At 39.4% G+C, this 26,379-nt stretch overlaps 2 protein-coding genes across 2 annotated transcripts in view; one reads left to right on the top strand and one right to left on the bottom strand.

The window, feature by feature from the left end:
• NCAPH (non-SMC condensin I complex subunit H) overlaps positions 1-15,067 on the top strand; it is a 30,649-nt gene extending 15,582 nt beyond the window's left edge. The window contains exons 8-18 of the mRNA XM_063448611.1: positions 1,920-2,011; positions 3,604-3,800; positions 4,784-4,932; positions 5,016-5,119; positions 6,924-7,046; positions 7,120-7,227; positions 7,312-7,452; positions 7,539-7,649; positions 8,477-8,559; positions 14,504-14,579; positions 14,771-15,067. Of these exons, the coding sequence (XP_063304681.1) occupies positions 1,920-2,011; positions 3,604-3,800; positions 4,784-4,932; positions 5,016-5,119; positions 6,924-7,046; positions 7,120-7,227; positions 7,312-7,452; positions 7,539-7,649; positions 8,477-8,559; positions 14,504-14,579; positions 14,771-14,830 (1,244 nt within the window). The 3' untranslated portion in view covers positions 14,831-15,067. The remainder of the gene's footprint in view (positions 1-1,919; positions 2,012-3,603; positions 3,801-4,783; positions 4,933-5,015; positions 5,120-6,923; positions 7,047-7,119; positions 7,228-7,311; positions 7,453-7,538; positions 7,650-8,476; positions 8,560-14,503; positions 14,580-14,770) is intronic.
• Positions 15,068-15,105: 38 nt separating this feature from the next.
• Positions 15,106-26,379, bottom strand: part of LOC134603025 (serine/threonine-protein kinase 10-like) — a 54,095-nt gene continuing 42,821 nt past the window's right edge. The window contains exons 14-18 of the mRNA XM_063448610.1: positions 18,232-18,356; positions 17,447-17,632; positions 15,743-15,868; positions 15,331-15,444; positions 15,106-15,243 (exon numbers count right to left, since the gene is read on the bottom strand). Of these exons, the coding sequence (XP_063304680.1) occupies positions 15,139-15,243; positions 15,331-15,444; positions 15,743-15,868; positions 17,447-17,632; positions 18,232-18,356 (656 nt within the window). The 3' untranslated portion in view covers positions 15,106-15,138. The remainder of the gene's footprint in view (positions 15,244-15,330; positions 15,445-15,742; positions 15,869-17,446; positions 17,633-18,231; positions 18,357-26,379) is intronic.

The raw sequence follows: 26,379 nt of genomic DNA, 5'->3' as shown, positions 1-26,379 counted from the left end.
GGGAATCTGTATTTCTGAGTTCAAGTTTGTGAAAAACCTAATAATATTTAACATTTAAAACATCCATTCAATTTCAAGAGTGCATGCTACCTAGGGTTTACTTAAAAGACAACTGTCACCTCAACACTATATTTTAATATAATGATCCTTTCATCAAGGTTTGAAAGGTAATAGATGTTTGTTGTATGAAGTATATGTAAGAAATGGAGGTAAAACACCCTATCTTTAGTATATGACAGCAACCTTCAGCCAAATACATACACCTTGGGTCAGACAGTATTAGAATTGGACAGTTAGTCGGGCTGAAAATGTCACTGCGCTGTGCAGGGAGTGAACTAGGGAAGAACATAAAGACTAACTGCCAAATGTTGTCACTATCCCAAACTGCATGTATATGTCTGAAGGATCCTGCCATATACTAAAGGTAAAGACTAGTTTTTAATATTTTCTTTATATATACTTAATTTAACAAAAAAAATCAGATGAAAACAATTTGAAGAAAAAAAAAATCATTATATTAAAAAATAATGTTGAGGTGACAGTTGTCCTTTAAAAAGCAAGGGACGTAATGTTTTTTTTTCTGAGTACGGTAACGGACTGAAAGATAAAGTAGAAAGCCAAACCTATTGCCAGGCTCTTACAGTTAGTAAACTACATAGGTAAGACTCTCCAAAACTGTTATTGTTTTGTTATTACACTGGGCACTATAATTACCAAACCAACATTAGCTTAATGGAGCTGTTTTGGTATATAGAGCATGCCCCTGGAGTCTCACTGCTAAATCTTCTGCCATTTGTGAGTTAAATCACTTTGTTTATGGAGCCGAAGCCACACCTACCTACATGTAATGAACACAGTATTCCTAAACACTTCATGTAAAGTAAGATCTATTGTTTAATTTAGAATGTCTTATATCCTGTACTGGTAATAGCTTGCAAGACCTTGCAGGAGCCTTCTGTGTGTGATTAAAGTTCAGTTTACAGAGTAGAAGATACACATTTCTAAAGTTATTATCTGATTGAAAATGAAACCCTTTTTGTTCATGCAGGATGTGTCAGTCATGGATAGGGGGAGGTGTGGCTAGGGTGGCATGGACAGAAGCAAACTGATTTTAACTCCTAAATGATTGAGCAGTGAAACTGCAGAAGTATGATCTATATACAAACATTGCTTCATTAAAGGGACACTATGGTCACCTGAACAACTTTAGCTTAATGAAGCAGTTTTGGTGTATAGAACGTGCCCCTGTAGCCTCACTGCTCAATCCTCTGCCATTTAGGAGTTAAATCCCTTTGTTTATGAACCCTAGTCACACCTCCCTGCATGTGACTTGCACAGCCTTCCATAAACACTTCCTGTAAAGAGAGCCCTATTTAGGCTTTCTTTATTGCAAGTTCTGTTTAATTAATATTTTCTTATCCCCTGCTATGTTAATAGCTTGCTAGACCCTGCAAGAGCCTCCTGTATGTGATTAAAGTTCAATTTAGAGATTGAGATACAATTATTTAAGGTAAATTACATCTGTTTGAAAGTGAAACCAGTTTTTTTTTTCTTTCATGCAGGCTCTGTCAATCATAGCCAGGGGAGGTGTGGCTAGGGCTGCATAGACAGAAACAAAGTGATTTAACTCCTAAATGACAGTGAATTGAGCAGTGAAATTGCAGGGGAATGACCTATACACTAAAACTGCTTTATTTAGCTAAAGTAATTTAGGTGACTATAGTGTTCCTTTAAGCTAAAGATGTTTTGGTGAATATTATTGCTGTTTTACGAAGATTTTTCATTCAAGTATTTTTATAATTAATGTTTTATTTTGTAATTAGTGTTTAGAGTTCTTTAATCTTTTCCAGTTTGTTTTCAGCTGAGAGATCACTAAGTTAGGGTATGTAATGTTTTGACTTGCATGTTTACATTGACAGCTCCTCTATCACAGTGTGTGGAGAAACGTCCGATATGTCCATCGCTCTCAGGTTTTCGATTCATGCAGTGGGACAGTGATCTTCAAAATGAGGTGTGTCACACTTGCTTGGAAAAATCAATAACATTGGGGCTACAGAGTTAATGCAGTTGATGACAAATCAGAACTGGGGCTTACTTAATATACACTCTTTTCATTTCTGTTCTTGTAATCCTTGTTTCTTTTGTCACCATTATTTTTTTTTTTCTCTGTCCCTAGCAGTGCATTTATTTGCTCTTTAAGCTTGCTGCTATTCTTTCCTGTATTATAGTTTTGTCTACGCTAGTTCTGCCAACAAATATGGAACTATTTGCTATTTAATACTGCAACACTTCATATTTTGTTTGGTTTACTATTCTAATTATTTTAATGTTATTATTTGAAAGTGCATTCCTGACTTTGTATTAATCTGTATTGGCCATACGGTAAAAACATTTAAAGTTCTGCTAAGCAGGTTAAGTAAGCAATTAATTACTCTAAATGAATTTACTTTCTTGTGGGTCTATATATGTTGCTTCTTTTGTGTCTCATCTGAAACCATAATATATCACAGTGTGGTGATTCTAGATGCCTCTTGTCAGTTTTCTGTCATTTTAACATTTTCTCAATTTAACGTAGAGCTGTAAACTGGGTAGGATGTGAATTAATACTGCAGGGAATGCATTTTGAAATGTTAAAAAAATATATTTGTAATATATAACTTTTATGGTTTATTGGATAATGGAGAAGGACTTTTCTGTTCTCAATCTACATTAAAGGACAACTATCGTGAAATTTTCATTTTCTAAAAGTTTATTACATTTAATGAAACAGCGATATTTAATTAAAAAAAATGATTTATATTGATATTTTGAAAAAATGTTAGCCATATTGGGTCAGACTTTATTGATAACTGATTACCTGCTGCCCATGCTGATGCTTTACATAGAGCAAAAGCAACAACAGGTAAGTTAATGGTTACTTCAATCACTATGACCACTTCAATATAGGCAGCATTTCTGCTTATAATGCTGAACATACAGAGCAATCTGCACTTGTGTGCCTTGGGAAAGTTACATCCTCAGCACACATTCCGAGATGCCAAATGCTAATTTTGTGCATAAAATATGTCCTTTGTCAGTGCACGCTGTAATGGATATGTTAAGTGTGGGTGTCCTCACCCTCCCCTCCCCTCCTCCCTATCACCTCAATAATGCAATTTTTTGTTTTAATTCTGTCCCACCCGCTCTACCTCACTTTGCCGGTTCTGAATGCATGCTTGTGCTCTAAGCCAGTGAAACAATCCGATGATTGGACTGCGCAAGGCCATGGCTGACGTCTGGTTGAAGGCAGTGCCCAGTAAACATTTAAGTTGAGCAGCATCTGGTCAGATAACAGTAGACCCGACTGTTATCAACAACATGGCTGCTCAGCCAGATAAAGTGAAATTTTCTTTAAAAATTTTTTTTTTTAGAAATCAATACACATAATTAAAAATAATAATAATAAAAAAAAATATATATATATATATATATACCAAGTATCATTAAATGTAATAAGTTTCTAAGAAACAAGAAGTGAAAATGTCATGACTGCTGTCCTTAAAACATGAATACCTGATTAACTCAACTACATCTGATGATGTTGTTGTTGTTGTTATTATACAGACAGTATCATCGTTGATGGATAAGTTTAAGAAGAGCGACCATGTGTTTGACATTAATGCTGAAGTAGAGGAGGACTGTGCAGATGCAGCAGATCCTATAGCAGATGACTTTGATGCAGATGCATGTGATGGAATGGAATCTGGAGATCTTGGGGAATTTTCAGAGCATCGTGAAGCTTTTAGATCGGAGCGGAAAGGGTAAGAATCTGCTGACCTACAAAGGTGGAATAGTAAGAATGTTTTGAGAGTTCTCCATTTGTAAATAAGACACCACAAGCTTCCTACATGTCCATTTCAATCTCCCAGTTTAAAACTGTTATTTTTGGTTCAGCCAGTACTTCAGAAATGCTTGCTTATCTAAACATTGTACTCTAAAAGTATTAAAAATATATTGTTTCTTTTGATCATGTTCAAACAAAACCAACAGTATTTTCTTCACCCACAATTTTTGTTGGTAAAATATTTTACAACGCAGAGCTGTAAACTTGCCTTAATTCAAAATGTATAGGTTACATAATGATTATTTAACTCTGTTTTACTCTCTGTTAAGCTGCACACTTTATTTTGTGCATTACTAAACTTTCAAGTTATGTTTTCATGTATAAAAACACAACAGTTGACATAAAACATGATGATCGTCAAATAATATTCATGTTTCCCTATTATGTTAAATGAATGTAATCTTGATTGACAGCAAAATACCCCAACCTAATTGCCCCATTTTACAGCAAACCCTGTACTTGGATTCTTAAAGGATCACTCTAAGCATTCAACTCGGACCACATGCTTCTATGCTGAGAGCACTTATAAATGCATCCACTTCCAAATGGTTTGAAAAAGGACTTGGGTAGAGTGCCCAGAGTCTATTGGCAACGTAACCATTACCCTGAGCTGTAGTGGTTCTGTTACTTAGCAAGTCCCTTTATTTTCCTAATCACTAGGAAACCAGTTGTACCTCTACTGTGTTAGGTATGTGCTTTTCATGCATGTGAATTACAAAATGCTGCACAGACCATGCAACTGTACATTTCTTTCTAGTTGTCTGATCATATATTATATTTAAAGTAGAAGATGAGGGGGAGAATTTATAGTGCACGAGGCCTTTGTTTCTGATAGCATTCAAATAAATCTGGATGATTATATTACTGAGTTCATTCAACTTACCAACACTTTCACTGCAGCCCCCAAATAACTCAAATTGGAAATGGAGACATTGACACCATGTGCCTTCAGCTGTCCTCTTGTCCAGGAGAGTATTCCTACTTCAGCCCTCGCACAATGTCTATGTGGGCAGGGCCTGAGCATTGGCGTTTCCGTCCTCGTCACAAAGGTGGGTCTCTCTTTTACATTAAGGCTGCAAAAATATAGCCTGTGTTTACTCTTGAATTACATGATTTCATCTTCCTTTTACAGCTGATTCTAGCACTGACAAACAGAAGGTCAAGAAGGTGAAGAAAGCTTTTGAGCTGAACTTTGATGATGACATTGACTTTGATGTTCATTTCTGCAAAACCAGAGTAAGTTACGTCCTCCAGCAATAACGCTAGCAGGCCCTCAATAAGTGTGTTACTAAGTATTTAGATATCTCCACAGCTTGCAAACAAAGGGCAACTAATTTAGGAAACTTCACTAAAGACCATATGTGCTTTTATAGTTTATGTATTGATTTATTATATACTATTTTGGGGAAATATTCCTGAATTTACATTTGAGTTTAATTTATTTGCAATTTAGAGATGTGTTCTGGCATTTTACCTTGAAAATATGTTTCAGATTGCATCACTATTGGCAACAAAATTATCCCTTATCCCTAGATTCAGAGATTTTCATGTGTAAGGAATAAAAAAAAAAAAAAAGCTGTCGGGGGCAGGGCCAGACCGCCATGCTGAACGGTCACACAACAGAGCAGCTCCTGCAATCTTTCCTATTTTTAGCCCACAAACACAGAATTAGTACCTACCTAACGACTTGCAGCTATGACCCAGTGCAAGAAGACATTATGGTTCTGAGGAGAGGCTTGATGTTTAGTTCTAGTCCCTTGGAGAGGTGCTCTCTGTCATCCAAGATGGGGATCGCTCGGTGTGGTGAGCGGGGTGGATGGCCGCTGCCCTGCTATCCAGCCTACTAGAGTCATGTCAGAAGCACAAGGCTATGCGTAACTGGCCGATATCTAGTCAGATGGGGACCATATGTAGCATAAAAAACAATAGTGCTCACTGTGATAAAACCAGGAGAGTGTATAAAATAACCAAATGGTTACTCACATTTAATTGGACAGATGCACTGCTCAATGATAGGGCATAAGTGGTATAATCTACCAAGGATGCTTTGGAGTAGTATCTCTCTGGAACAAGTAAAACTCAAATGCCATGTAGTAAAATAATAAAAAAGGTAAAAAAGATAAAATGGCTAACTCACAACAAAGAAAGTGGCCAAAATACCTTTATTAAAATACAGTTAGTTAAAATTTCCACAAAGAGTTTCTCCCCTTAGGACTTTCTCAAGTGGATAAAAAATTTGAAATGCTGGGAGATGTGTGATTGAGCGCGTTCTTGGGAACCTCCCATCTGATTGACTGTCAGAACCTTCCCCAGGTTCTGACAAAGCGTGCCACTTACCTTATTCAACCCATACTGATTGTAAATAGAATGTTAGGATGTGGAACACTGCAACCACTTCATCTCATTGAATTCACCTGGCACTGCCCTTTTGTTCAGTGTCTTAACTGGTGCAATGCTAAACAGGAGATCCTCAGCGCCCCTATGCTGCAGGCAGGGCAGCGATGATTATCTGAGAGTGTCACTTGCCACCTATTGTTGATCTGAATTTATATGGCTAAAGAAGAGTATCATCACTGCTTTAGTTATACCTCTACCTGTAGACGGCTTGGGACCCTAACTCAGCCTTACACTGCTTGAAAATGGTTTATTACTGCACTATAAATAATTCAATGAGATCAACTGATTATCGTTTTTAGAGTATGCCTTTTAACCTGAGCTGTTTCAGAAAATTTAGAGCTGAATTTTCTCAATTCAGTCATTCATCAATGTAGTGGATTTCTTACAGTTGCCCTGAATGATCTTCCTCAAATTTGTTTCTATAACTTTAACCTGATAAATAATCTTGACTTGTTTGGGATGCCAATTGAAACACAGTACACCAGAAATGTTTATTTTTTTATTTATTTAGTTGTGTGGAAATTTAAAAAAAAAAACTCAATCCCTGGTAATTCAGGTTTCCTTTTTCAAATGAGTCTTATTATTGGTGGAGCCATGTCTTCACCATGAGATAATTTTTATCTAATATCTTGTCTCTGCGCAGGCAGCTACAACTCTCACAAAGTCTACCCTGGGAAGCCAGAATAAAAAGTCTACCATACTTCCGGCAGATTTTCATTACGACCCAGACAACATTGTAAAGCTAAGCTTAAGGCCAGTGGATCGGGTAATTATTTTTCTGTTCTTTCTGCCCATCATCTTTACATCCAGCATGTTCCTTAATATATTTCTTTCATCAGATCCGGAAGATGGTTAATAAAGACTCAGTTTCTGAGCATGAAGATGTTATTGGAGAATATGACTACAATAATCCCAATGATACCGCCGACTTCTGTCCAGCCCTTCAGGTGATTTCTGCATCTCTTTAAATGACACTCCAAATACTTTCAATAGTACTCTTTAATGTGTGTCTAAATATTTATTATTTTCAGGCTGCAGACAGTGATGATGATGATGGACCATTCACTGGACCAGGAGATGAGTATGATTTCATACCAAACACAGGATTGCCTGAGAAACCGATGAACATCACCAGCTATTCAGAGAGCAATCTGGTTGCTGAGCCACAGAAGGTGAATTAAGTGGGAACTGGTAATTGCTAGACTGGTAGAGATGGTTATGTTATATATTGTCTTCTAATACTTTTTCTTTCATGCAGGTCAACAAAATAGAAATTAATTATGCCAGAACAGCCAAGAAAATGGACATGAAACGCCTAAAGACTACCATGTGGGGGTTGCTGACAAACTGCCCAGACTCTGCAGAAGAGGTAACGAGATTGATAATAGTTTTTTCACTGAAAATGTTATCGCTTGCTTAAGATATACAAAATAGGAAACAAATAGCAAGAGCAGTAAGAAATTATTTTAAAAGTAGGATTTTTTTTTTGATTTTTTTATTATTATTATTATTATTATTATAGCAGTTATAATTATAGATATGTCTCAAGCCCTGTTTTATGCCAGACTTAACAGCTACTAATATGTCTTATGTTTTCTGCCCAGGCGCCCCACTCCCTCTGAAGTTATCGGGCCAGTCTATTCCCAATATCAACGTAAATAAAGAAATGTGCTATTCCGTTTCTTAGACAAGATGACCCATAGAATCTGACTCATCAGTAATCAATAAAAAAATTCTTCTTTATTTTCCATGTATGCATATTGTAAATAAAAAAAAAATCTAAAGAACGTACAAAACAAACCACAAACAGAGAGAGTCTTGATAATGTATTGTAATTGTATTTAAATGTATAGCTTGACATTCAGATCTCTATTCTCTGTGAGCCTGAGATTTGTTTGCCGAATATACGTTCTTTAGAATTTTATTTAGGATACCCAAAAGTGTAATTTTTTTTTTCATTGATTACCTGTGAATTGGCTTACTTGGATGGTTTTCTCTGGGAAAAGGAATTGTCCCATTCTGTATTTACGTAAAAATAAATGATTTTTAATTCAGTTCTTTCAAGGATGAAATAAATTAACATTATACACAAACTTGAATAGTTAATTGGAATGTTCCCAAATAGCTCTACCTAGAAAAAGAGTGGACTAAAGGAAATATGTTAAAATATATATATTTTTTTTTTATGGACTCAAGCGACCCTCAAGCAATGAAACTGAACCTGCAGGTGTAGCGCAAGAGAGCGTGTTCAGTAATATCACACAGCATCTGCAGAAAAGGTAAGAATTTACAGTTGCACTTAACAAAATTGATGTTTTCCTGACATATGGTGGCAGTACAATAGGGATGTACTCTTCCCTCGGGACAAGCATCTGAAATAAATAATTAACATAAAAAGTACCTCCCCTTACCAGGTATAAGAGACCCAACCAGCCCAGGGACCCCAGTTCTCTTTCTTGTTCCAACAGGAACGGACGGCATCTGGAATGTGGATGGTGAGGCACATGGGTTGCTGCCAGGGGATCCGGTCTGATAGCCTCCCGGGTGGAGAGCTGAATGGCCAGAAAACATCCTGCAGATTACGGAGCAGGTATGTAAGCCTGCTTTTATGCCGAGTGCCGTCACCGGCAAAGCAGGGTGGCGGTCTCTAGTGGCAACAAATCACAGTCCATTGGAGACGCATGCGCACGGCGGTGGAACGCACGCCCGGGTAGTTTTGCGTTCCACTGGAGTACCGACCGCGCTATTGTGCATGCGTGGTCTGAACTCTCCGAAATGGCGCCAAATTTAAAGCGGATCTGCCTATTTATGCTGTGCAGACCTTCCTGTGAGCATGGATGCTCGGCAGTGAAGGTCTCCCGTGTCACCAGACCCCCCACACGGGTCAGAGGTTTTAGAGGTATGATTCTTTACTCTCATCTTTAAAACTTTTTTTTTTTTAATTGTTTCTACAAAAAAATGATTTATATGCTTATGTATTACAGATATGTCTAGTCCTGTCTCTACTGATAATATGGATAAAGACAAAGTGCCTACATCTGCTTCTAAAAAAAAGCCAGTTCCAAAGCTAAACATCTCTGTTGTAGTGAATGCTCTACTCCTTTACCAGATGGTTTTAAAAGGAAAGTCTGTAATGTTTGCTCCTTCTTGACGCTAGAAAAATCCAAGCAACAAGAAATGAAATCCTTTTTGTCTTGGTTTCAGGATAATCTGGCCCAGACTTTTGAGTCTTTTAAAGATCCTGCTCACACTTCTCCTGTAAAAGCTACTAAACCGAAGTCTAAAAGGAAGAGAACCTCCTCTAGTTCAGAACTATCCTCGGGTGAATGTTCTTTTTCTTATTCAGAATCCTCTAGCGACTCTTCTATTTCTGAGGTTGGTTTTCCTCATGATGAGTTGAGTAAATTTATTAGAGGTTAATGTTACCCTTTCTGATGAAACGGTAGATAAATCCAAGGGTAAAACACTTCCAGTCCAACAAAAAATGCTGGATTCAATATTCAGAGAATGGAAGAACCCTGAGAAAAGGGCTTTTGTCTCCAGATATTTTAAAAGTATTGTTAAAATAGAGGAGGAAGATAAATGGGAAGAATTGCCGGTGGTTGATGTACAAGTGGCTCAATTGTCTAAATAAACTACCATACCTATTGGTGAAGTTTCTGGTCTGAAAGACCCTATGGATAAGAGGGCTGAAACTTCCAGCATAAGGGCTTATCAGGCTGCAGGTTTTCAGGCTAATGCAGCATTAGCCGGGGCTTCAGTGGTGAGAGCTCAGAATCTTTGGCTTAACACTTTGGAAGATGGTCTGGGTGATAACCAAGACAAAGGTCTTTCCCTCATGTTCCAGAATTTAAGTTTGTCTAATGAGTACCTTATGGATATTGTCACGGAGGTGATAAAGCTTTCGGCTCGTGTCATGGGTTTGACATCTGTGGCCCAAAGGGCACTGTGGCTTAAAGCCTGGACAGCAGACACTGCATCAAAATCTGCATTATGTGAACTGCCTTTGGAGAAGAAAAAGTTGTTTGGTTCTCCTTTAGAAGAGTTAATCCGACAAATGCCGGAAACCAAGAAGGCCCTGCCTCAAGACAGGAAATATGCCTGGAAACCCAGGTATAGAAATTTCCAGTTCAAAAACCGTAGGGGTTTTCAAGAAAAACCCAGGTTTTTTTCGTTAACAAAGAAAAAATCCAAGATTTGACACACAAAAAGACCCTAAGTCTGACAGAAACAAACGTTTCTGATGCCATCAGAGTGGGCGTAAGGTTGCAAGGCGTTGTTCACAAATGGAGGGAGACCACTACAAATCCATGGGTTCTGAATTTGGTGCAAAATGGATACCGAATAAAATTCTTAGATATTCAAAGACCGAGTTTCCTTGTCTCCTCCTACCGATCGAAGTTAAAAAACCAAGCCCTTTTCTCTGCCACGGTCTTCCTATTAAGAAAAGGTGTGGTAGAAAGGATTCCAACTTCCCAAGTATATCAAGGGGTATACTCCAGGTTGTTACTAGTCCCAAAACCGGACATGTCTTTTCGTCCAATCTTGGATCTAAAAAACCTGAACAAACTCATTCCTTACCAACATTTCAGAATGGAGACTATAGCGTCTGTCACCCATATCCTTCGAAAAGGAGATTTCATGGCAACTTGATCTAAAGGATGCCTATCTGCATATTCCTATGGATGTGAAAGGTTTGCTATAAGGAAAGGGAAAGGGAAAAAAGTCCATAATTTCCAATTCAAAGCCCTTCCATTCGGTCTAGCTTCAGCACCCAGGATTTTTACAAAGGTCCTCACACCTGTCACAGCTTTTTTTAAGGATACAAAGAATCACAGTAGTACCTTACTTGGACGACTGGTTAATAAAGGCAGATTCAAGAGGCGCTCTAGAGTCAGATGTGGCCTATACGCTAGAAATCCTGGAAGAACATGGTTGGATTATCAACCTAGAAAAATCACACCTTACACCTACGAGATCTATCCTGTTTCTAGGGTTCTTGATCAAGTCAGAGACTCTGTCGGTTCATCTGACAAGAGAAAAGAGAAAAAAGATAAAGATTTTAATAAAAAACCTTCTTCGGATGTCAGAATGTTCGGTGAGGAAAGCCATGCAGGTTTTAGGTCATCTGACCTCTACAATTCCGGCAGTAAAATGGGCCAGAGCAGAATCAAGGCCCTTACAGTGGGAAATTCTTTTCCAATCGTCAAAAAAGGAAGAAGACTTGGATGCATTGAGTATATCAGATCATACAAAAGAAAAGATCTCTTGGTGGCTAGAGGAAAAATTAATTACAGAAGGCCTGTCTTTTCGTCAAAGACCTTGGATCGTGATTTCTACAGATGCTTCAAATACAGGTTGGGGAGCTCACCTCCTGTATCGCTTAAGACAAGGTGTTCGGTCGAAAAAGGAAACAAAGGAATCTTCAAATTTCAGTGAGGAGTTGGCAGTTCTCTATGCTCTTCAGCAGTTCAAGGATTTCATTATAGGAAAAGCTTTAAAGATCCAGTCGGACAATCAGACTACAGTCTCCTACCTAAACAAACAAGGCGGTACAAGAGTAAAAAAATTGTATTTCCTTTGCTCACGGATTATGTCCTGGGCTCAAAGTCATCTAGACGACATTTCCGCCATTTACATTCGAGGAGTAGACAACGTGGTAGCGGACGATTTAAGCAGATCAAAATGGTCCCAGAACGAGTGGTCTCTCAATCCAGAAATTTTCGCTCATCTGGTGAAGAGATTCGGTCTGCCAGTCATAGACCTTATGGCAAGAAGATCAAATGCAAAAGTAAGATTGTTTGCCTCCCTCTTTAAGGTAGACAAGCCACTGGTAATGGATGGTCTTTCGATCCGGTGGGAGTTTCCCCTTGCTTACATTTTTCCCTCAGTGAGCCGTGTCCCAAGGATTCTGCAAAAGGTAACATCAGATCAAGCTCGTATTCTGGCCATAATACCATACTGGCCAAACCGCAGCTTGTTCTTGGTTTTAAAGAAGATGGCTTTAAAGTACTGGATTCTCCCGGTAACACCGGATCTTCTGGAAAACAAGGGAATTCCAGTAGAAGTATTGAACATGTTCAGGTTGACGGCTTGGCTGCTGCACGGCTAATTCTGCATAATCGGGGCATTAAAGAAGAGAGGTTTCAGTTACTGTTAAATTCTACCAGAAGCTCTACTTCTTCTATGTACTTAAAAATGTGGACGAGATTTCTTCACTGGTGCATATCTCATTGTTGCATAGGATCCTCTCCTTCTACTGATACTATCCTTTATTTTTTGCAAGATGGTCTTGCTCAAGGTTTTAGTCTGTCTACTGTAATGCCTTAACTACGGTATCCTCTTACTTCCTGGTTCCACGGAGTCTAGCCACACCCCTCTATGACACGGTCTGCCTATTTAATCTGACTGCACCAGCTGATCAGGGCTGGATTATTGAACTACGTTCCTTACTCACAACCCGGCTACAACTTCGTTGTGAAAGCCTCTGCTACCAGACCGGACTGAAAGACTCTGCAAAGTTCCCTTCACCTTTCCTCATCCACGGCTAAAGCTGAACTCTATCCATGCAGGATAATCCGCCTCTGAGGAAATCTCGGGAACCAGTGTTCTATGTGCCGGAAGCTAAGTAAAACTTCTCTGATAAGCATTGCATCTAAAGCTGTTATTTCCTGTCTCCAAAGTCCTTCGTTAAAGCCAACCGTTACAGCTAACTTCAACTCATACTTGTCTCAGTTAGCTGCATCTATCTTTCTTCATTTAAAGTCTATGGAACAGCTATTGTAACTTCTTATCATCTAATTAACTAATACTACTAAAGGACTCTTGCTGCTTCAGTTCCGTTTACTCCTTAAAGCTACAGTGCATGTAACTGTGGACTTCATTTATCGTTTATTACTTAATGCTACAGTACCTGTAAAGTGGAATTAAAGTCTTTACCTTTTACTTTCTTTAATAAATATTCAAACTATACGAAATCTGCAGTTGTGTTCCTTCATAACAAATGTTTAAACGTGACATCTACCCTCAAAGTCCAAGTTTCCGCTCTCAGTCATTTTTTGGTAAAAAAAAAATTGGGCTTCTGATCCTCTCATTAGGAGATTTTTTTAAAGCTGTTAGACTCGTAAAGCCTCCTAAGAAAATCTGTTTTCCCTCTTGGGATTTGTCTTTAGTTTTGAAATCTCTGTGTACTGAGCCTTTCGAACCTTTGGAAGAAGCTTCATTGAAGAATCTGTCCCTGAAAACCGTGTTTTTGGTGGCCATTACTTCGGCTAAGAGGACAGAGGAACTCCAGGCCCTTTCGTCCTCTCCTGCCTTTACAAAGCTTCTTCCGGATAAAGTGGTTATGTACCCTAAGCCTTCCTTTCTTCAGAAAGTCATCTCCTCCAAGGTTATAAACCAACCTATTTTTCTTCCTTCCTTTAATGGTCCATCTATGCCAGATTGGAAATTTGATTGGTGCCAACTAGATCTGGGTAGGTCTCTAAAAAAATCTACTTGGACCGCTCCTCTACATATAGGATGACTGATCATCTATTCGTGAATTTCTTTGGAAAATTTAAAGGCCAAGTTGCCTCCAAGGCCACTTTAGCTAGATGGCTGGTGGATACTATTAAATTGGCTTATTCTCGAATCTACCTCTGCCTGCCTCCTTGAAAGCACATTCTTCTAGAGCCATGGCTGCCTCTTGGGCCGGAAAAGCGTGTGCCTCTCCGGAAGATATATGCAAGGCGTCTACCTATTCTTCTTTCAACACATATGTCAAGCATTACAGGCTAGACGTATTCTCTGCCTCTGACGCTAATTTTGGGCACAAGGTGTTACAAGCTGTTATTGCCTAAATTCCCGCCCTTAGTATGGGATCTCGATATATCCCTATTGTACTGCCACCATATGTCAGGAAAAACTGTAATTTTACTCACCATAAATTCCTTTTTCCTTACTATGGTGGCAGTACATCACTCCCTCCCTTTATGTATATATATTATATTTGGGTGTTCTTGGTACGTACTGAGGTCCCTGGGCTGGTTGGGTCTCTTATACCTGGTATGGGGAGGTACTTTTTATGTTAATAATTATTTATTTCAGATGCTTGTCCCGAGGGAAGAGTACATCCCTATTGTACTGCCACCATATTAAAAAGGAATTTATGGTGAGTAAAATTACATTTTTTTCAACTATTTCCACATGATGCCCTAATTGTAATTTGTTTCTAATCTTCAGGTTACCTTCAGTGATGGCACAGAACTTATCTGTTCCATTGGCATTTGCTTGCCTCTTGCACCTTGCTAATGAAAAGGTAAGTGTGGAAGTACAAGTGCTGTCAGGAAAAATATGAAGTAAAGAGCTTATCTGAGGCAAAGTTCTAAAAACATAGTTAACAATAAAAAATTCACTAAGATTCCACAACTCACTGAGCCACTTTTACTCTTGCATATGTGTCACTGTGAGGAAATTTCTGGTTATCCTAACATTATTTTTGTTTTACAGAATTTAAAGCTACAAGGTGTGGATGATCTTTCTGATGTGCTGATAATGCAAGGAGATTAAGTAACAAAGAGGGGTAACAAATTAAAGAGACCTCCAAGCAATTCTCACAAAACCATGAAAAAATACTTGTTTTTATTATCTGCCTCTCCAAATGAGAATATATCACATTATCTGAATCATAGTTACATTTCCAAATCCCTGTATATAGTGTATTTATCTGACTTGCAAAAATAAATTTTCATTTTTTTCCAAACTTTTCTGAGCCCAAGTATAAATAAATGTGAACCAAAACCCAAATAGATTATTGTTATTTTTATTTATAAATCAATGTCATCCACATGAAACAGATTGCTGGATTGTGTTTGAGGTCATGAATGAAAGAACCATGAAGTGCGTCGCTCAGAATCTTTCCATGGCTGTTTCCCAGTTTCTAGGATCTTCTGCTGTCTTAAGGCAAACTCTGTATCTAAGTTCTGTGAAGGAAATAAAAACAATCACTGTCAGGCAGTGGATAAAAAGAACAATTGTAAGCCAGGTATTAGAGGATTTTAGCTGCTTACCTCTTTACTTATTCTCAGGCGTACTTTCCATTGTTCTGCCTCCATGCTATGCTCTGAGTCTAACTGCTGTAATTTTTTTGTCTTTTGTGCTTGCAAAGTCTGCATCTTTTCTTCCTGTAAAGATGAGGAGCGCTTGGATGTAAAAATGAGCAGGAAATCGAAAGAGACCTAGTCCTGTGCTTTGATCCAGGGGTAAAAATGCCAAATTGATCCAAAATGTTTTTAAAAGATGATCAAAATAGATATCCGATTCATCTCGTACTGAATATTTATTTGTTGCCAGCTATATAACAGGTTTGGCAAACTGGTATCCCTCCACCTACCTTGCCACCATTCAGGCTGTCTGTCAACCTTGCTTTAATACTGTAGGTTCCAGGTATTTATGTATAATTCACCAATATCATAGGTTTACCTGTATTTGGACCAACTCATTACATGTCTGTTCAAGCTGTTGTTTGAGCTTCTGAAGTTCTTCTTCCTGCTCATACTGCTGCTTTTGAGTCTGTTCCTTTTGCCGGGCAGCTTCCTGTAGAAGGAACTAAAGAAGAAAGAGCAGTTTTAGAAATAGATGTTTTCCATTCTCTTGATTTTTGTTTTGTACACTTTGCCACTGTGCACTTTTGTCTTTTAGCAGATTTTGGGGACCAGGGTTCAAAGCTATATGAATCATGCAACCTGCTTTATTGCACATTAAAAAATATACATCAACCAGCGCATGATACAAGTTCACTGTACTAACCTGTTAAACACTTTTCCTTATTCAATAAGCCTCAACCACATACTAAGCATACACTACTCTTCTACCAGTCCCTAAAGAAGTGAAAGGGACACTAAGCACCAAAATCATTACAACTTAATGAAACGGCAGTGTTTACACTGCTACTTCATGACATCCTCTAGAGGGACTTCCTGTATAGGGCTGACGTTCCGCGCATCTCCACGCTCTGCTTGGAAAGGTTAAGCACTCCACACAGAGATACATTGTGTCTATGAAGAGATTTTGATTGACGTAGCGATTGCTGCCCATGCTTACTAGCCTCCCAATTGGAAGGCACTGGATTGGCTGAGATCATCAATATTTATGATCGTAGCTAGCAGAAGTGCAGTGAGACCAGCTCCCGGGGGAAATAAGGTGAGTAAAACGTATTTATTTGGTTAATTAGCTGATAAGCATTAACATGTCAAAGGACTTCCTATCTAAGAGACCAGGCTTCCAGGCCACTTAGGTGTGACTTCCCACACCTTACCGAATAGCTCTGTTGAAGTCTCTAGCTTCAAAGAGTAACTCGGGTTGTAAGCTCTGTCCTATCATACAATCAATTAACACATTTTGTAATGTTAAAATGTGTGTGTGGGGGGGGCTTTGGAATTATTGTAGACTTTTCTGGACCTGAGAGGGAACTTGATTATCTCTCAGGCACATAAGATCATGAGAGGGATTACCCTCTGGACTTGAGAGGGAACTTTATTATCTCCCAGACACAGCGACGCCGGGGCGGGCTTATGTTTTGGGTTATTTTGAATGGAGACACCCTGCAGGGGTCTGTGCATAAAATCTGTGTGTTCCAAATAAATTTGTCAGCGTTTGTACCTACAGAACGGTGTCTTGTATAGTTACTGGAGGTGAGGAAGATTTAACCTGTGTCTGCTGTTCCAGCTTGCAGGGGATGCAGCAGGGAAATTCCTTGTAAGGACTAAGAGCGCTAGTTCCCCTACCCTAATTTTAACTCATGGGTGTTTTTACCATTTAACATAACATACCTTACACTTTGAAGGTACAAAATCATTTGTATTATGTAGAAATGCAAACGGGCAGGATAGGGAGGTTGTATGTAATGATGGGCAAGAGTTCTCCAAACTCCATGATCCCGTCCCTCTACTTCTATACTGTGCACTTTTCCATCACAATAAATATCCCCACTAACTTCATTTCTGCAGTAGTTTTGTTTTGTTTTGGTTGCTTGTTTATATTTTCAACTGAGCTCATCAACCAGTGGCAATGACAATGTGATACAATTCTTCTGGAAAATGGCAATATGATTTTCTTTAGGACTTCATTAACAATTAGATTATTACAGATTACGTCTATAATTATTTTGAGGGTAAGGATCATTACCTGTTTACTCCTTTCTTTCTGCTCAGTCACGCTTATTCCTTGACTTTTCATTCCTTCCTTGAACATGGCGAGACGGGTCCTGCCTTCGCTACGCAAAGATTTCTGGTTCTGTGTTCTGTCTTGGGACTGTTGGCATCTAAGCTCATCCAGAAGGAGGTTCTGGTATTGTTTCAGCCTTTCCACTTCCTGACAGATTTACCAAAAGGACACCACATAATTAGCACTTTCTGCTATATAACTGCACAAATGTTTAAAAACGAAACATTTACTAAGCAAGGAAGCTTTGTGGTTTTGTTTTTTCTGTGTGTGACAGTTTTTATTTTTTTTGACAGTAGTTTTGTTGTTCAGTTTTACTTATCCTCTCTTAGAACTTCCTTACTATGTGTGTGTACAGTCAAATTTCGGCAACTATATTGTACATAGATTACTTTTTTTTTTTAGCAAAATATCTTTAACATTAACTGAGGTTGTTCACTAAACTGAATTGTTGTGAACTTGCAGCAGACATCAAATTTTAGCATACTTTGTCTTAGTATATCTTTTGACAGGGTTGGAATTTAAGTGAAATGTTAACACAGTCAGTATGAATATTTCATAAATATTGTATCTACATGAAATACAATGTTACAGTAAATGCTTGAACTGGCTATGATATAGATATGTCTGAATAAGAAAATATTCTTTACTCTGGGCATTAAAATAGACAGATACATAATGTGCAGAGCGATTGTCTATATAGCAAATTGGAATATGACCGTTTTGGTCACCATTTGCACTTCCCTCACCTTTTCATGCCGCTTGTTTAGCTGCTGCTTTTGTAAGTTATATTGTTCATTCACTTGTTGGCGAAATAGTTGATATTTCTCGTGCAGGTGCCGCTCTTCAAGCCTCAAAATCACAGACTCTCGGGCTACATTACACAAAAATAAATATCTGGAGATCAAAGCCACCCATTATTCCGATTCAGTTTGTTTCTGCAGTATTTTACGTTAATACCACACAGTCCTGTGTTAAAGAGATGGAGGAAGCTGCTATGGGGCTAATTACAATAGGTATTAAGAATTATTCAATATTCCTTTCTAATCTATAACCGGTTCAGTTAATACAGACAATAAAAACATTATAGGAAAACGATTAAAGAAGCCTAAAGTATAAATTCATGCAAAACATATTTGTTCACATATTTGTTCTGTAGTACCCAACGAAGGCCTGGTGGCTGTGTTTCAGATGTTTGCAACAGATTAAGCTACAGTTGCATATAGTGAGTAAAAGGCTTAACCCTTCCAGAGAACCTGGGTATGACTCTGCAGGGTGCTATTTTCTCATCGAAGGCTGGCAGACAGCCGGCAATGTACATCTTAAAGTGGCCTCTTTGGTCTTCATTCAATGTTTTGTGTGAAATTGCCAGCTACATTACTTCATAGGATGTGGCCTCTTTAAAATGTATATTGTGTATAGGCCAGGGCTTAAGAAATTTGCTTTGAATCTAGGAGCCAGATGAAAAAAACTGGCTCCTAACTTTTTTAACAACAAAAATACAATTCTTAAAGGAACAGTCTAGTCACCAGAACCACTACAGTTTATTAAAGTGGCTCTGGTAAATATAGCCTCTCCCTGCAGAGAAAAGGCAGCTTACACTGCTGACTAGTAACACCTCTAGTGGCATTCACTCAAACAGTCACTAAAGTGTCTCCTATCTCAGTACCTATATTTAGTGTCTCCACGCTCTGCATGGAGGCGCTGAACATTTTCCATAGAGATACATTGATGAGGAGATGCTGATTGGTGCAGCATTGTTTGAATGCATTTATTTGAGAAGATGCTGATTGGTGTAGCATTTTGCCACACATGCCCAATAGCTTCACGATGCTTTTCTATGGGATTCACACAAAGTAGTATTATTATTTTTTTTTTTAATTATTATTATTTGATACATTCATATAGAGAAACACACACACAAAGATTCATAGATACACATATAGACATATACACACTGTCACAGATATACACACACAGAAATTAAGAAAAATAAGACATATTTTTAGCCACTCTCCTATTTCCTACCTTTTGGGTGCAGAAGGGTGGCTTCCTTGGGGTCCAGTGGGACTGGGCAATGAGGCTTGCTGTGGCTAATGGGGGTGGTCTGCCTCTGGTCCAGACTCCTTCCTCTTCCTCCTGTCTCTCTATCCCCATGTAGCTCTCTGTGTGCCGGGAAGAAGTTTAAATGATCAGTAATTACTTCCTCCCGGCGCCGAGGCCACAGGGGAATGGGTGGCGAGCAGAGCTAAACACCGTCTTCAACTGGTGCTCTACATGGCCCTAGCTCCGGGAGGAAGTAATTACAGTTCTCTTCACTTCTTCCCAGTACACCGGCGCACAGAGAGCTGCACGGGGATAGACGGGCAGGAGGAGGGGGGGGGGGGGGAGGGAAACGTGCTGACAAACCCCAGGTGCCAGGACAAAATTCGTATTCACCATGGCATCCTGGTGCCTGGGATTTGTTGAGACAAGGTATAGGTATATCAAATTAATAGGCACTAGATCAAATACATTCTAATTATGAAAAAGAGAAAGAGACTAGATAGGGATGGAAGAAAATTCCTCCCCCTTCAAGTCCCTATACCCAAAACAACGTTAGTTCGTTAGTATGATGGCAGAAGTGTGCCTGTATAGAACTAACAGGAAATATATGAAAAAATAACAAATTTTTATTAATCCCACTTAGGGAAAACAAATATAAAATCAATACTCAATAGTGTATCACACAGTGATGAGTTAAAATAAATATAGGTGTATCAAAAACGGTGATAAAGAAATAAAAAATAAAATAATTATTAACAGTAGTTGTCTAGAGTTTGCTGTGCAGGCTCTACATGTATTATACAGGTAGTAATTGTCTAAAGTTTGCTGTGCAGGCTCTGCACTTATTATGTTGGTGTAAGCCAGTCGCTGGTAGTAGGTTTAGGGTAATTCGAGCATATATTTATAAAAATAGTCCAAACAATTGCTGTACACACTCAGCACTAACGTATAGGTAATAGTAAGCCACTGAAATAAGGTTCATAGGGTAGACCGTGTATCGAAATTTCAAATATGGTTAACAACAGAGTCTAAATGAACCACAGTAGCTCTATACATGTACCAATTGTGGCAAATTATAACGACTAAAACGGCTACTGTATTCCCCTCGTCAGTGGCCAGAATACGTAGACGGAATAGGTCCGTGCAAAGTCGCTAGTAACACCTCTAACATACTAAAGTATAATAGACCAAGCCAGTCTTCGTAGCAATTTAACCCGATAATAGAGGGTATGGGTATGGGGAACTCGGTAGTCACACCGAAAAAAATAAAGTGAGACTATAGGTATGCGGAAACACGTAACTTCCTAGTAGATTCCTAATCAGATAACAGTTGAGGTACTAGTTACACTAAGGTAGCCAAAAGGATAATAATTGGAAGCCAGTGCCCTGGATCCCAGGTTCCCCAAACCGAGTGTGTTGTCTCACCGGGAAAAACTCAAAAGGTGAGACAGTTAGTATGCAGACACAGGCATTACTCCCATAGTGGGTTAAATTTTTCCAGATAGCTGCTTGAGTCCTGCAATACACCACTAACGTACTAGGTGTAGTAGGGTAACAAGGAGATATTAACCAACTATGAATCAATTCCCTGAGTCCTAATTCCCCAGTCAAAGTAGAGGCAATCCCTCCTTGCTCAATATTAACGTAAAACAAAGTAACTGAATGGCCTAGAAACGAAGTATAGACCGTGTGGTCGCAGCAAACGATCAGTTCCCTAATCAGAGTGGAAGCAGAAAATTTCTTGCTAAATATAAACGTAAGAACGTGTAGATAGACTGCCTAAGCTGAGGTATAGACCATGTGGTCGCTGCAGACAAGCCCCGTTCCCCAGTTGAGGTGAAAGCAATCCTTCCTTACTAATATTAAAGATGCAAACAGAGTAACTAGACTAACTAAACTGAAGTAAAGGCCATGTGGTCGTGGTAAAAGCTCAACGCGCGTTTCGGCGCTATTGATGCGCCTTTCTCAAGAGCTTACCGGCCTTATCTCGCGCCACAATTTAAACCCCCTTAGGCTCCGCCTTCCGGTATCTGACGTCACCGCAGTAGTGATTGACGTCAGTCTAGTGGGCGGGGAATAGGTAGGTGAGTGGCAGGAATATCCTCACTGCTGGGAGATGGGTATGAATTAACCCTTCGAGTCCCTGTTTGTGCAGGAGGATGTTATTACAAAAGATCCCAGAATGCAGGATATATTAATAAAAAATGGTAAACAATAATAGGTAGTCTTCTATATTTCAAATGGAGCTGGTTGTATTAAGTGCATACAACAGAGTTCATGGAATACAAAATTCCAATAATGTAAAAAGGTGCAAAGAAATAAAGATACAGAATCTAAATAAATAGAAATAAATGGATAAATCAATGGATAAATAAGTGAATAAATCGATGAATCGATGGGTCGATAAACAGATAAAGTTTAAATATTGTTGAGCACATTAGAAAGGTATACATTCATATGTCCAACTTAACAGTAGGCGCCCCAGGTTAATACTGCATTGATGTGCTATATGGGTGGGAGCCTGATTGAAGTGATGTGGCAGCCACGGTAGGTACCAATACTGACTCAGGACATACAAAGTAAAAATGGATTATTGATATATTAGTATATTAAGTTAGTAATATATATATAATCCGTAGGACGCAGGTGATGATGGTGCACCTGTGGGAGATAACCCTAAATGAATTAGAGTGAGAGGCTTATAGTGAATAGAGGATACTGATATTTTAGATAAATGGGGCAAATGAAAAGCCTTCATTCAGGCCTTTCGGTTGTAGGGTCTTAAGTCTATAGATCCAAAAACTTTCACGTTGCCTTAGGAATCTGTCGTAGTCCCCCCTCCTCTTATTTCGTTTCACTAATTCAAGTCCACAGAATCGTAAGCCATGAGGCTTACTTGAGTGGTGTTCCTTAAGATGGCGAGCAATGGGTGTTTCAGTAGTGAGTTTGGGTGACCTGACATGCTCTTTAATCCTTTCTTTAAAAGGACGAAAGGTTTTACCCACGTACTTACGGTCACATTCACAAGTGAGAAGGTATACCAGGCCAGAGGTGTTACAATTAAAAAATGATGTCACATTAAAGACCTGTTTGTTCTCGCTATCGGATACTTTCTTTGAGTCTCGTCTAATATATTTACAGGCGACACAGCGTCCGCATTGGAAGGTCCCAGTTACCGGTTTGTTCAGCCATGTCTTCAAATTTGGACGTGGTAGTTGGAAGTGGCTAGGGACCAGGAGGTCTCTAAGGTTTTTTCCCCTCCGTGCCGTTATTTCAACTTTAGGGCCCAGAATTTTGGTGAGATGAATGTCGCCAGTCAGGAGTGGCCAGTATTTTTCAATGCCGGATCTAACTTTATCCCAACCTGCATCAAAGGTTGCAATCATGCGAGGGCGGGATGCCGTAGATGTTGAGGGTTTGTTTTTGCAGAGTAATGTCTCCCTATCAGATTCTAATGCTCTCCTGTACGCCCTTTTTAGGCACCGATTCGGGTATCCCTTTTCTTTAAACTGTTTCCGCAGTCTATCCGCTTGAGTTTGAAATTCCTGAATGGTGCTGCAATTCCTACGGGCCCTCAAGTATTGGCCTATAGGAATACCATTCTTTAGAGGCTTGGGGTGGAAACTCTTCCAATCCAGAAGACTGTTTGAGGCGGTAGGTTTCCTAAAGAGAGTTGTTTGGATGGCTTTGTCATCAATGGAGACAGTTAGGTCTAGGAAGTTCAGGTTTTTTCCACCAAATTCAGAGGTGAATCTGAGATTATAGTCATTGTCATTCAAGAGGGTTACAAATTGATTAAATTCATTCGCCGTGCCTTGCCACACTATTAGGATGTCATCTATATACCTCGCCCATAGATGTATCATGGGGGTAAAAGATGAGAGCTTCGTGGATCCAATGACAATATCCTCCCACCAACCCAGGTGCAGATTGGCATATGATGGGGCACAAGCTGTCCCCATCGCAGTGCCCCGCACCTGGTGGTAGAACTTGTCATTGAATAAGAAATAATTATGTGTCAGCACAAATTTGAGTAGTTCCAGGGTGAACTCTGTATGCGCTGCATGGCTTACTCCTCTTTTTTCCAAATAATATTGGACATGCTGTAGTCCCCCCTCATGGGGTATGGAGGAATGAAGGGTCTCAACATCAAGACTGCATAGGTTCGCATTTTCTGGAAGTGAGAGGTTTGAGAGGAGTGCCAATGTCTGTTTGGTGTCTTGGATAAAGGAGGGTAGGGTTTCCACAAAGGGGCGTAAGAGTTGGTCAAGATAGATGCTCCCATTTTGTGTGAGCCCCTCATTGCCCGACACTATAGGGCGACCTGGGGGGTCCATCCTGTTTTTATGGATTTTTGGTAGACAGTAGAAGGTTGCTATCCTAGGGTTCTTATTGAGGATGAAGTCATATTCCTCCCTAGATAGCAACCCCCCTCCTGAGACCCTTATCCAAGATCCGTTTATAATCCTCCAGGAAGGAGTTGGTCGGATCATTGGGGAGTATCCGATACGTTTCCCTGTCATCCAAGATTTTTAAGGCCATTTTAACATAGTTGGTGGATTTCATCAACACTATGTTACCGCCTTTATCTGCGGGTTTTATTATTGTTTCCCTATCTTCTTTGAGGGACAGAAGAGCCTTTCCCTCACTTTTTGTTAGATTCATGTTGGGATAAAAATCAAGGTCCACATTTTTTATGCTTTCATAAACAGTTTAAAGAAAAGGGATACCCGAATCGGTGCCTAAAAAGGGCGTACAGGAGAGCATTAGAATCTGATAGGGAGACATTACTCTGCAAAAACAAACCCTCAACATCTACGGCATCCCGCCCTCGCATGATTGCAACCTTTGATGCAGGTTGGGATAAAGTTAGATCCGGCATTGAAAAATACTGGCCACTCCTGACTGGCGACATTCATCTCACCAAAATTCTGGGCCCTAAAGTTGAAATAACGGCACGGAGGGGAAAAAACCTTAGAGACCTCCTGGTCCCTAGCCACTTCCAACTACCACGTCCAAATTTGAAGACATGGCTGAACAAACCGGTAACTGGGACCTTCCAATGCGGACGCTGTGTCGCCTGTAAATATATTAGACGAGACTCAAAGAAAGTATCCGATAGCGAGAACAAACAGGTCTTTAATGTGACATCATTTTTTAATTGTAACACCTCTGGCCTGGTATACCTTCTCACTTGTGAATGTGACCGTAAGTACGTGGGTAAAACCTTTCGTCCTTTTAAAGAAAGGATTAAAGAGCATGTCAGGTCACCCAAACTCACTACTGAAACACCCATTGCTCGCCATCTTAAGGAACACCACTCAAGTAAGCCTCATGGCTTACGATTCTGTGGACTTGAATTAGTGAAACGAAATAAGAGGAGGGGGGACTACGACAGATTCCTAAGGCAACGTGAAAGTTTTTGGATCTATAGACTTAAGACCCTACAACCGAAAGGCCTGAATGAAGGCTTTTCATTTGCCCCATTTATCTTAAATATCAGTATCCTCTATTCACTATAAGCCTCTCACTCTAATTCATTTAGGGTTATCTCCCACAGGTGCACCATCATCACCTGCGTCCTACGGATTATATATATATTACTAACTTAATATACTAATATATCAATAATCCATTTTTACTTTGTATGTCCTGAGTCAGTATTGGTACCTACCGTGGCTGCCACATCACTTCAATCAGGCTCCCACCCATATAGCACATCAATGCAGTATTAACCTGGGGCGCCTACTGTTAAGTTGGACATATGAATGTATACCTTTCTAATGTGCTCAACAATATTTAAACTTTATCTGTTTATCGACCCATCGATTCATCGATTTATTCACTTATTTATCCATTGATTTATCCATTTATTTCTATTTATTTAGATTCTGTATCTTTATTTCTTTGCACCTTTTTACATTATTGGAATTTTGTATTCCATGAACTCTGTTGTATGCACTTAATACAACCAGCTCCATTTGAAATATAGAAGACTACCTATTATCGTTTACCATTTTTTATTAATATATCCTGCATTCTGGGATCTTTTGTAATAACATCCTCCTGCACAAACAGGGACTCGAAGGGTTAATTCATACCCATCTCCCAGCAGTGAGGATATTCCTGCCACTCACCTACCTATTCCCCGCCCACTAGACTGACGTCAATCACTACTGCGGTGACGTCAGATACCGGAAGGCGGAGCCTAAGGGGGTTTAAATTGTGGCGCGAGATAAGGCAGGTAAGCTCTTGAGAAAGGCGCATCAATAGCGCCGAAACGCGCGTTGAGCTTTTACCACGACCACATGGCCTTTACTTCAGTTTAGTTAGTCTAGTTACTCTGTTTGCATCTTTAATATTAGTAAGGAAGGATTGCTTTCACCTCAACTGGGGAACGGGGCTTGTCTGCAGCGACCACATGGTCTATACCTCAGCTTAGGCAGTCTATCTACTCGTTCTTACGTTTATATTTAGCAAGAAATTTTCTGCTTCCACTCTGATTAGGGAACTGATCGTTTGCTGCGACCACACGGTCTATACTTCGTTTCTAGGCCATTCAGTTACTTTGTTTTACGTTAATATTGAGCAAGGAGGGATTGCCTCTACTTTGACTGGGGAATTAGGACTCAGGGAATTGATTCATAGTTGGTTAATATCTCCTTGTTACCCTACTACACCTAGTACGTTAGTGGTGTATTGCAGGACTCAAGCAGCTATCTGGAAAAATTTAACCCACTATGGGAGTAATGCCTGTGTCTGCATACTAACTGTCTCACCTTTTGAGTTTTTCCCGGTGAGACAACACACTCGGTTTGGGGAACCTGGGATCCAGGGCACTGGCTTCCAAT

Source organism: Pelobates fuscus, chromosome 3, assembly GCF_036172605.1.
Source record: "Pelobates fuscus isolate aPelFus1 chromosome 3, aPelFus1.pri, whole genome shotgun sequence".
In the NCBI taxonomy this organism is placed as follows: Eukaryota; Metazoa; Chordata; class Amphibia; order Anura; family Pelobatidae; genus Pelobates; species Pelobates fuscus.
Note: the sequence above shows the minus strand (reverse complement) of the source record. Positions and strands in the feature narration are given on the sequence as shown.